The sequence below is a fragment of the Myotis yumanensis genome, unplaced genomic scaffold (assembly GCF_028538775.1).
Source record: "Myotis yumanensis isolate MYYU_CA2020_CCGP unplaced genomic scaffold, mMyoYum1.0.hap1 SCAF_2, whole genome shotgun sequence".
NCBI classification, from domain to species: Eukaryota; Metazoa; Chordata; class Mammalia; order Chiroptera; family Vespertilionidae; genus Myotis; species Myotis yumanensis.
Window position 1 is genome coordinate 43,666,329 of NW_027223753.1, and position 12,323 is coordinate 43,678,651.

A 12,323-nucleotide genomic window follows, 5' to 3' on the forward strand; every position below is an offset into this window, starting at 1 on the left:
TACATAGCCCCAACTAAACAGATGGGCCTTGAATGTCAGCATTAATGCCAAAAAATCTCATTTCTGCAAATTTAATATTTCACAAATTCTTCTTCAGAAAGGATTTGTAAAAAGTTTTAAGCAGGAAAGCGGTAGCCACCTACATTATGTAATGCTCTTCAGTATGTGATACACAGGAGTGGCTTAGGGGTGGATCTCCCTCCCGAGCAGCTGGCCGCCCCCGGGGTGGTCTGGTGGAGCCCTTCCAAGTCTCTGCTGCATGAACACAGGCTTCCTGCTCCCTCTGAATCCTGATTAGAGGAGAGCAGGCCCAGTGTGTGCAGATGAGCCTGCTCCTTTTGGAACCAGAGCGTTTCCTTCCCCAAACGCCCCGTCTCCCTTTGGTGAAGGACTTGCTCTCTCTACTTTGATTGCTGCAGATCATGCACGCACACACACATGTCCATGCAAACACTCTGTTCTAGCTAACTGGGGAAGTTGTATTTTAAACACAATAAAGATAAGACTTGCCATTTAAAGAACAGGGGAGTGTTTCCACTTAAAAGCTAAGAAAACTTTCATGCTATGACTCACCTTACAGTTTACCTGTTTTAAAACATAGGTTATTGTATGTTTTTCATTAAGTGGGCCACAGTTATATACATTAATTGACATAAAATTTCAGTTTGGTTATTTTACCTATTCTCTGGAAATGCTAATAATAATTGAATAATTTTCGTGGTCCAGATTTAAGGATGGTATTACATATTTCTGTTAGTTCTTTGTCATGACCATGATGGATAATGTATTTAGCTGATGCCATTGTATTCATCAGTGTTTACACATAAGCTACACATTATTTATACATATGTGCACCTTTACACTGACATTCTACATTCTCAAAGATTTTTTTCAAATATTTCCTCACACCCCAGTCTTTAAGGTCATGGTGATACTGGAAAAAATAGACAATATTTCTAAGTATTTCAAAAAAGTACTATAATACTTCTTTGATAACTGTAGCTATGAGACTAATGAGCGAAACGTGACCCTCATAGCCATTTGATTATCTAGATTTCCTTACTGTAATAAACAGGCTATGATACTGGGTGATCAAAATAGAGTAATTCTAAACCTTACACTACCAATCAGAAATATAATTATTTTCCCATCGTAACATTGTGGATGTGGAAAAATGAGTATCAGTATTCTCTGACCTGACTCTTCTGCAGAGGGATCATCTCCCTAAATATAAAAATCAAAAGCTTACCTAAATGCTGAACATCTCTAAAGGCTACAATTCTAGAGAGTAACTGTTTGTTATATTCAGAGTATAATCACCCTTACTTCTTATTTTCTTTTACCCCAGGAATGCTCTTAAATCTTAATTTATTTGCAGGAAAGTATTCATTCCTGTCTTTGCCTTTTCTTTCTCACACTATAAACAACTCCAGCTCTTTTCTGTGGCATTTTCACTTTATTTCTTCCACTTGACTAACTCATTTTTGTTTCTGGGTACCTCCTGGTTTCTTTATACTGCCTTTTAATCTGGGAGATTTAAAACTGGACACAAAATTCGAACGAAGGATTTTCAAATTTCATCTTTAGCCAAATCATTATACTTGTAGGGAGGTTGAAACTTAGGCTAAGTTATTTTGTTAGTGGAACGAGAGTTTGTACTTTCATGGTCTATAGACTTGTGCTGATAGCATGTTGACTGAACAGGAATTACCCTGGTTTGTTTTAGGGTAGGAAGGCTTCTTCACCACAGCGTGCCTGTTCTTCCTTTATCAGCTATTCACACAACAGTCAGTAGCATTCTGAGGTGCTCTTTGGGTGTCAGAATATGGCAGGTTTCTCTTTGAATTTTTTGAATGCGTGAAATATTCCTCTATTGTCCATCATTTAAGTCTATACATAGTTCCAGGGACCTCCTAATGTATCACACACCATCCTGAGCTCCTGCTGTTCTGAGGAGCCTCTTATGGTTGTGTCGGCCAGGGGATCATAGGAGGTGATCATCTAAACACTGTGCAAGGTCCCCACACCCGACCCGAACCAGAGGGATGTGCCTCTCTCACCCCTGCCAGACCCCACAAAAGGGGGAACATCTAGCAGAAATAAAGGTATTTTCTCCCTCCTTTATCATTTTAGAAGTCCCAGTCCCCTTTTAGGTTTTAGGTTGTGAACTTAGTATATTTTTCAGTCACTGGCCATGGTTCAGTGTTAGAAAGCTTAACAAGTAAAAATTCATCTCCTTAGTTCAGCAGCCCTTGAATCCTTGGCTGGGCCAGGTACCCTTAAGGTACTGAGGATAAAACAAGAGTTTTCTTACAGAGCTCAGATCCTCATAGGAGATCATTTAAAATCACCTCAGTACCTAAGTACAACTTGACATATGTCACACCATAAGAGATACATACACATTGAAGGACTGGAGAGGAGGAAGTTTAATTCTAGGTCAAGATTTAGCAACATTCCCTCTTTGCTTCATTCCTAAAGAACATAAAACACATGGAAATAGAGCCTATATTTTTTTGTCTAATCACTTTTAGCATCTTGACATGTTTTTGTCATTCTTCACTTTCCCCAAAGGGGTATTTTCTGAGATTTCATGCTGAGGGGAGTTGGGGGAATGCATATGTGCTTAAGTAGCAAATGCAGTGCGAGGTTTCTGTTTTTGCATCGCACAAGCTTATGGAAGCAGAGACTAATATGTAGGCATTGGGATTTATTTTATTCCTTTCCCCAGTGATTATGTTGATAGTGAAATATCTTTGTCTGAGTACTTCAGCAATATAGCTGTAGGCGCCATAAAATGCATAGATAGATGGCCACCAGTTCAATTAAGAAGTCCCAACCCAGCCTCCTATATGCAAACCCAGTCTATTTTAGGTTTAAATTTCTGCTCATAAATTTTTTAAAAACCAAAAGAAATATTGCTTTTCAAGGTTACATTGAAGTCTAAGGTTTCTTTAACAAAAAGCAAATCCCTAGATGGGAAAAAAATTGATAACCCTAATGTACTTCCTCACAGTAGCATTTCCAACTCCATCATTTAAACATACTTTAAATAATATTCTCTTCATATACAAATCACCTAGTTTTCAACCAGGTGACCAGAGAAAATCATTGCCAAATGTAACATCTAAGATTTGGAATCCAATTCTATGCAGTCAGGCTTGTTTTTGGGTGGGCCTCTAATTATTTCAGGTGGAAGGAATCAACTAATCACGGGATAATTGTCCAAAAAAGTCAGACATAATGTTACCTTGGCTGCTGATAGGCCGCTACCAAGTGTAAAAAAGAGAAGAGTAAATTAATTGTTAACCTTCATGATAGTGTTTTAATGCAAATGCCCAAGAAAGAGATCTTTCATTTGTATCAATTATGTATGGGTCGGAATTAATTTGTAATTCTGGTCATCTGGTTGGCTCCATAACAGCATTGGTGACCTTTTGCAACAGCAGAGAAAGTGTCCATGTGTGCTCAGCATAGAATAGCACCAGAATAGCACCGGGACTCGGTAATTTTGTCCCTCGGTTCAGAGAGGAATGGTTTTAAATGGTCCATGGTAGGAAATAATTATTGAAGTTTTAAAATCATTTACATTTTCTTATAGATCTTTGACTTTGCTTATCCCTTTTCCAGGATGGCGTATTTTACAATGCAGTCCTCTGTGGATAACAGCATCTCCAGCTTTTGAATAAAACTGGAGAAATTAAATTCCGTTCCCAGTTTGGCAAAGTGCCTTCTCCAGTGTTTGTATCTGAGCTTTCACAGGAGCACTGCCGCCCCTTTCAGACCAACTCTCAGCAGTCTCCTGCCGCTCGGTCCTTTGCTATTTGTTTGCTTCTTTTTCCATGGCTTGGAATTTTAAACTTTCTTTGAACTTATCTTTTGTTGCTGTTCATGTTTTCTGTAATCATGTTGTATTTCTCTGAAGATACAGTGGCAAATCAAATGTAAAGGCAAAGTAAAAAAAGAAAAGTCCACTTGAGATTATTTTAAAAAATTGGGTCTCTCATTACCCTTTTTGCCTTCATATTAATGGATAAATGTCAGGAAATTAATTGGCTATTGTATGTTGAAATTAATTGAGATAGACAATATTTTTTTTCATTTATTCACGAAGAACTGATTAATTATGAAGATATTACACCTAGAAGAACATTGTCTGAGCTATCATATAGAAAGTGAGGTTTGCTAGTATTACTCCAAAGGAAATGTTCTATTTGGCAAGATTTTATGTTTCTATTTTGGGATATGATCAGGAAGGATTTTAACTTTTCCTAAAACAAAATTATATATTTAATTTAATTTTTATTTTGGATATTAATGCCTTAAAATTTTCCAGGACAAAAATAATAAAGGTATTCCTTCCTTCTAAAACATGTTGACTGTCTTTTCAGAATATCTCATTTTTAATTTTTAATGGCAAAATTATAGGATTTTTTTCTTAGAAAAGAATGAAGGCAGCCACACCATATTTTTAAATTGTTTGCTATAAAAATAATATTCATTTATGAAGTTAAAATTTAAATATGGTTCAACATTAATTTTCACTTTCAATTTTTAGTGCAGGCTTTGTATTTCGTTTCATGGTTCACTCTAAAGGATTTCTCTAAAGTTTCTTGACCTATAATACTTTTTACTTTTTTCTTCACTAAGGCGATTGTTATAAGATGATAAAAGCAATCACTTTGCCAGACTTAAATAAAAATTCACATTCCACATATTTTGTTAATTGAACCATTGAATCAACGTAGAATTCTTGCTATGGTCACCAGGTTAAAATCATCTGAAAAATTTTAGATAGACATTTTCTTTATAGTATGTTCCTATAGTTAAAATCTTCATTTGCTTAAAAGCAGGAAGACTTTCTAAGTTATAAATTAGCAGTTCTCAACCCAGAGTCACTAGTCCTGATACTTCTTTTTACACTATCTCCAAGAAAGAGAATGGTACTGCCCTAACTCTGTTGAAATAGAGGCAATATTTCCAGTTTATTCAGTTATGGGTCATGATCTTTTGATCTTGCATTGAACTTCTTGCTGAAAGATGGTCAAATTTCAGACAGTTAAGTCTAATCCTATAAAGTCAAGGTAAAGTTTGGATTCAGGCTTTTCACAGATAATATACATTTTTCTAGAAAAATACTTTCATTTTTAGATAATGTTTTATACCATGTTAAGTCTCAGAAAATGTTTTACATCAAAAAGTTTTCCCCTTGACATATTTTGCCTAATTTTTTTCCACCTAGCTAGTTCTTTCAATTCTGTGAAATTCTTTTGATCTAACTTAATTTTAACCTCGTTTTTAAATCATTTTATTTTACATGATCCCATTTATAAGTTAAATTACTTGAATTAATTTTTTTAGTTTGAAATGATTGTGTGTGTTTTTTTAAAAAAAGGAATTCGATAAAGGGTGTGCAAGAACCTGTCTTTGCTAAAATGTGGGAAATGTACCTTTTAGAAAGACACCACTGATTTATCCTGTTCAAGGAAATGTGCTAGAATATTAGGACGCTGGTATTTAATGGTGTTAGTCTGCATAGTCTGTTGCTGTAATTCAGAGCTAAATATCAACAGAACTTGTTACTGTTATTTGGGCTGCTTTTATATACCAGCTTCAAAACATGTTTTGACACTTTATTATGTTCTGAATCAAGCTTCAGATGTGTGTAATGAAGGATGAAGTCTTGATCAGACTCTAGTGTATAAATCATGGAGAAGAGCAGTTTGGAAATGGTCTGTAAGAGAATGGTCTTTCTGAAGAGTTTCAAGTTATGATCTGGCACAAGCCAAACACACTGGAGGCGTAAACAAAACCGAGGTCCTCTCTAAGGGCACAGGCTGCTGTTGCTGCTCCCCATTCCCCTTTCTTTTCTTTCTTTGTTCATCATGTTATTTCTGTAACATTCTCACTCCTGGTTTATATGCTGAACTTTTTGAGAAAGTCTGGCACCTCTGATCCACTTTCTCTCACAGACCCCATAATTGTTGGCTGTATTTTTATGTTTTTCAGATTCAAGTCAATCTGAAAGTCCCAGCCAGCCAAGTGATGCTGACATTAAGGACCAGCCAGAAAATGGTAAGTTTAGCTTTGAGAGTCTACAGTAGCCAGCAGCTAATCAAGTACAAGGATTTCAGAGTCTGCCCTATGGGTGGCCCACAGTAGGAACAATGGGAGGACTCAAGGAGTACTCTGGACCACTCTCGCAGCCCCCCACCACCTCCACCCCCACACACTATTGGGTACACATGGCACTTTAGTTCCTAAGGAAGTTGATGACTAGACAGGTGGAGTTGACTTCCCAAATTAGAATCTTTTACAGCATAAGTGAGGAATCAAGACTGTTTCATTTCATGTTCGTTCCTTTAAAAGTGGCCTATGCCCCGCGATCTTCTTCAGTAGTAATTTAAGATCATTGACAAGTATTTTTGAGGCCTTTTAAGAGTTCAACACTTTGCTCATGGCTTTAAGAAAATGATCTCTGTCTTTGAAGGGTTTTCGCTTTAAATTGTCTAAAAAAACCCAATAAGGGTATATGACTATTAAATTCCTCAATTACATAACTATATAAACTCTCTGGTACAGAAATTTGAATAGATCCTTTGTATACAAATACAATAGCATCCAATAAAGTACAGAATTTAAGGTATGTACTCCAAGTATGGAAAAGATTATAATAGGTTCGAATTTTCAATTGAGTAAAATCATCAGTTTCAATAAAAACCAATAAGTGAACTAGAAGTACTTATCATATGATAAACATTATATTATGTACTTTCACAGATATCATCTCATAGAGTTCCCAAATGCTCACCTTGGTCATTGAACTGAAGGCTCTAATGGGAGTACTTGACATTAAGGGGCCTGTGAGGGGAATATGGTGCTGTGGTTAAAACTCAGGTTGAGGTGTCAGACCTACATTAAAGTTCTACCTCTTCTGTCCCTTACCTTTGTAATACTGAATAGGTTATTTAACTCTCAGGGTACAGATTTCTTCTTCTTTTAAATAGTATGGTAATATTACCTACCTGTTGAAGAATTAAGTAAGATCATATGTACATATTCATATAGTTTATGTTTTAAAAATTGTTGGCTGTTGTTTAGTATAATATATTATTTTCTAGTCAGTATAATCCAACAATTTTTATTCCATCTTTGCAGAATGAGCTCATTCCTTGAGTCTCTCTTCCTTTTGTTGTTCTATACATGTTTCCATTTTGAATTTCCATCTGATCTGTTGGAATAGATAGGTAAACTGAATTATTGTAGGATGGAGGATTGAGCTTACCACATTAGATATCCTATTGCTAATTTTCCAGGGTTAGTTTAATTTCCCAAGCCTGCGAAATTTTTTGTAACATTGTTGGGCTCTAATATTAAATATGGACTGTCTGGTGATTCATCTTCTCTTCCTGGTATGTTGGTGGCATTTTCTGTCAAAGTTGTCTTTTCAAAGCAGGCATTAAAGAGAGAGAGAGAGAGAGAGAGAGAGAGAGAGAGAGAGAGAGAGAGAGAGACTGCTGAAGCTTATTTATAGAGGCATAAACAGCTACATCTTATTTTTTGTTAATATTTATAAGAGTGATTTATAGATTAGTTTCATTCTTTATATCCTTCTTGACTTACAGGTGATGCCTTAAATGTGTGTTTTTTTTTTCATATATTATGTTTATCTACAATCTGCCTGAAGTTGTGTTCAGAGATAATTTTTTTTTTCATTTTTAAAATGTTATGGGCTGTAGGAGTATGTGGTTCACGTACTTAGGTCGGACGGCCCCTCCTGCAGGCCTGCGATTCATCTGTCTTCATAAAATGGCCGACAAGCTGTTCACATGCAAATATAAATTGAGAGCATGAGAGGCCTGGCATGCTTTTCTGGAGCTGCCTGCAATACCGATATTGTGTGCTTTCCATTCCAAAAAGCAACCAGGACTGAGCCTAGATTTTTCGGCCAAAGGCACAGTGATAACTAGCCAAGTTCATTTTAACCCCAAATTACTTAGTGCTACCTCAAGGATTCACGGTACCATTTTGGGGGACTGTATGAGTTCAAAGAAAGAAAGTATTAATATCTCGGAGAGAAAGTTATAAATTTCCATGTTTCCAATTTCTATTTATTTCAAGAAAAAGAAGTAGAAGTTCCTTTGTCTGAGACAACTCGAACTGAAGCTGAGACCAGGGAAACATCAGCCTATTCAGTTTCCTTTATCTGTCTTTTGTCAATCTCAGATGCAGTTATTGGAGAAAAATGATTTTATCTCTTCCCTAAAGACATAATCCCCAAAGGAAAATAATTGAAGATTTCAGGACTAGGTATTTACATGCATTAGATAACTTCCTGGGACTGCTTTGATCGAGTGTTCTTTTGTTTTCCATAACCTCAGGTTATAGAATATGAGCTCGTGAAAGGTTTTTGTTTGTTTGTTTGTTTCATTTTTGTTTTTAAAGAGGGAACTGTCATAAATGTGTCAACAAAACTCTAAGAAGTTTTGGAATCCTGGTGGATAAAGAAGTGACAGACTCTGGTCTTCAAATAAAGTGGGAACTCATTACTCCTTCTTTATGTATAGAAGCAAGGGGAAATAATCTTCTTTTATCCTAGCTCTTGAGGAGAAAGGTAATGGGAAACGAATGGTATTTTCCTAGTAAACCACGGAGAATGAATAGACAAATGGTAACATGCTGTTTCATCCAAAACCATAAACTAGGCTATGTAACTTTACCTAAAGTGGATGCAGCTGTTTCTTCCTTGTCCAACCAGTCTGGTTTTTTCTTTTTTTTTCTCTCTGTGGAATTTTTGCTTTCTTTTTTTGTACTCCCTTAAGACTCAACTGTAAAAGAAAACAAATCTTTGTCCAATTAGAGTATTAGATGGGAATTTTAAGGAATTATCCAAAGCGCAAAGATAAAATATCGGAATCTTCAAAATTCCAAATTGGTCTAATAATTGAAACTCTACCTGCAGAATCAAACAGATCTGAGTTCAAAGGAAATAATGCCTGGATGACTTTGAATAAGCTATGACCCCAATCTCAGTTTTCTTATCATATCAGTAAAACAGGAATACTAAAAGAGCCCACCTCATGTGTATTAAAATGAGAATATGCATATGAAACAGCATAATGCCTGGTTCATAGTAAAGACTCAAAGGTAACCATTGCTACTATCCAGTTAAAGCTTGCCATATGTGTAATGAATACACATACTCGAGAGGTCAAAAGCTGGGAGCCTGAGATTGAAAGCATGATAGTGTGAGAATAAACCAAGACTTAGAGACAACTTCTGTACTAGTAGGTACTTACTCTGTTCTGAAATGTCAGCCATAAATCTCCTTAAGTCTGTCTGTAATCCTCACAGTGCCATATCTATCTCACTGTTCAGTTCTAGTCCTCACATTCTGTTCTGTCTTCATCCTCCAGGAGTTGAGAACTACCAAGGCAATTCAGAGTTGATAGAAACTTCAGAATTAGTACTCAAGAAAAGGTGGTTCTGGAAAAAAGGGATTCCTCCTAGATGTCTTCAGTTTTAGCCAAGGTTTTGCTCGGCTCAAAGCAAATAGAATGTGGCTCATTAAAAACTACAAGCTGATTAAGGGTAGGATTCATGACAAATTCCTTTTCAAAACATCTTGCATAACACATAGCTCTGTGCCTTGAACTTAGTAGGTACCTGATACTTATTTACTTAATGAATTAAGTTAATTAATAGAGGAATATGTTGTCATTATCCCCAAATCTTTTTTGAGTGTGTGCTCACTGTTGATTTATTAAAGGTTTTAAAGGGAAAAAAGTACAATAAAACCCTGGAGAAGATGAAAATCTAATTTGGGTGTGGGAAAGCTGTATGCAGACGCATGGACATACATAGACAGAAATGATTAACGGTGCTAGGGAGCCAAGGTTAGGGACTAGGTAATAATGGACTTAGTAGATCAAGTCGTGCCTCAGCTTCCACCCCACCCCAATGAGCAGGTGTGATCAAATGCAGTTGACCTTGAGCAATACAGGTTGGAAGTTCGTGAGCCCACTTATATGTGGATTTTCCCACCAATAAGTACCTGTATTGTTTTTGATCAGTGGTTGAGAGTGTGCAGATGTGGAGGGCCGCCTGTAGGCATTGTTCTATGCCATTTTATATTGGGGATGTGAGCATTTGTAGACTTTGGTATCCACAGGGATCCTGAAACCAATCCCCCTCTGATACTGAGGGGCATCTAAGTGTTGGGGGAATTAAAAGTTATATGTGGAATTTTAAAAAAATATATTGATTTTTTTACAGAGAGGAAGGGAGAGGGATAGAGAATTAGAAACATCGATGAGAGAGAAACATCGATCAGCTGCCTCCTGCACACCCCCTACTGGGGATGTGCCCACAACCGAGGTACATGTCCTTGACCGGAATCGAACCCAGGACCCCTCCGTCCGCAGGCGGATGCTCTATCCACTGAGCCAAACCGGTCAGGGCTATATGTGGAATTTTGACTGCACAAGGAGTTGGCATCCCTAACCTCCAAGTTATTCAAAGGTTGCTTGTATATGAAATACCATCATGTTAGCGTATGCTACAGTACCATAGGAAATGTAATCCTGACAAAGTTCTCAGCTCTGACTGGTATCATTTGTTTAATCCTTTTGCTTATGCTGAAACCCCCTTTCTGGCTTTTCAAGAGCTCCTGAAGGTTTTAGGTCTTGTTAGACTTTGACTTGCAACACCTACTCAAACCACCTTGGAGAATTTCCATGATGTGCTTTGGCTACTGTTAAAAGTATTTATGGGACCGAACATTTGAAGTCTGTGCTGGATATTTACAGGGCCTGTGAACAGTCCTCCTAAGCTTGCAGTCTGTGGTGCATCAGGTCAGTCATTAATGAAGGAACAGCTCATGCGATAGTCCCTACTTAATTCAAGGCACGCTTCTTCAGGGCTACACTGAGTCAGTGTCCGAGGGAATAGCATATTCCAACATTGACACTCTGAAAGCATGTTTCCCACTGGGACTCACTGTGAAAGCAGCCTTAACCAAAAATAAACAAATAAAGAAAATGTGGGATTCCCTTGCCAGAGAAAGAAAAGCTGGGTTCACGTGTTTTGTTTTGTTTTCTATTTACTAACTCTCATCACCTGGACAGCCTACTACTAATAACCCAGTCTAAGTGGTTTTTAAAATAAGATGTTTATAACAGGAAATCAGAGTTGGGATTTAGGTTATTTTTTTAGGTTTCCTCATTCAATCAGTAGTTGCACATATGTTGGTGGCATAAACACTCTGCAATCAGTGGAAGACCATTAATCATGATGCTTGCCCCAGATTTTGAAAATTTCCAGCTCTACCTGCCAATTTGAAAATCACCTGGAGTATTAGCTGAATCTAGATTTCATGTTCACCATGTTCACTTGTGTCATTCCCATCTTACATTATTAAATGGGTATCATAGCTAAATGTTGCTAGCTGAACAAGGACTGTACTTTTCTTTAACCACAGTTGTTAGTATCTCCTTCGTTATCATTTGACTCATTTCTGTGAGTATTTTTGAGTATTTAAATATTTATGAAATAACTTCCAGGCTACTGACTTCCTGATTTAAAATTTATATGTAGGATTCACTTTGTAATTTGGGGGTTAGATAAAAGAACTGTAAATTTCTGTTTCTCTTTTGGATAAACATTCTTTTATCTGAAATTATTCTCTTTAAAAATTGCAGGCCTTCTTTCACTTTAACTTTTTTCACTACCTCCTCAAATATGTAGTGTATTGTAATATTATATTGCAATATTAATATATAGTGGAAAGGCAAAGTAAAATTTATAATTCCAAACTCTAAGAATTATCTCTTACTACTGGGTGGACTGCTTGTTATAGGAACTGTTTTGATTAATGTGTCTTTTTAGTTGAATCATTTTTAGGAATTTTGCAGGCAACGCAGCCTTACAGTGGCATCTTATTGAGAAAGCAGGAGAATTCTAGCACCATTGACTTGTAAATACAATTTATCAATATTTCATGATTTGCATGACTTTCTTTTACAATTACCTAGCAACAGTTATTCTCTGCAGTGTTCTTTCAAAAAACCCTGCAGGGGCAGACACAGTAGCGTGACCACCAAAATAGCAGCTATAACAGTAAGGATCAATATTGCAAAATATGAAGGTCCCATCTCAAGGAGACATTAAAACCTAAATGCTTTCTGGTTTCCAGATCTGTCTAATTAAATTCTGACTGATGAATTTTTAGCAATGCGATGAAGCTAGTCTCTCTTCCTTAAACTAGGGAACTAGAGTTTGGTTTTATCTAAAAATTTCAGTCTGAGACCAGGTGAATTGTGCTT

The 12,323-nt window shown here is 36.7% G+C and overlaps 1 protein-coding gene across 9 annotated transcripts in view; it reads left to right on the plus strand.

Moving 5' to 3' along the window:
* Window positions 1-12,323, plus strand: part of NFIA (nuclear factor I A) — a 373,969-nt gene that overhangs the window by 188,333 nt on the left and 173,313 nt on the right. For all 9 annotated transcript variants that reach the window (XM_070405237.1, XM_070405243.1, XM_070405238.1 and 6 more), the window contains one exon: window positions 6,010-6,075. In XM_070405237.1, coding sequence (XP_070261338.1) covers window positions 6,010-6,075 — 66 coding nt within the window. The remainder of the gene's footprint in view (window positions 1-6,009; window positions 6,076-12,323) is intronic.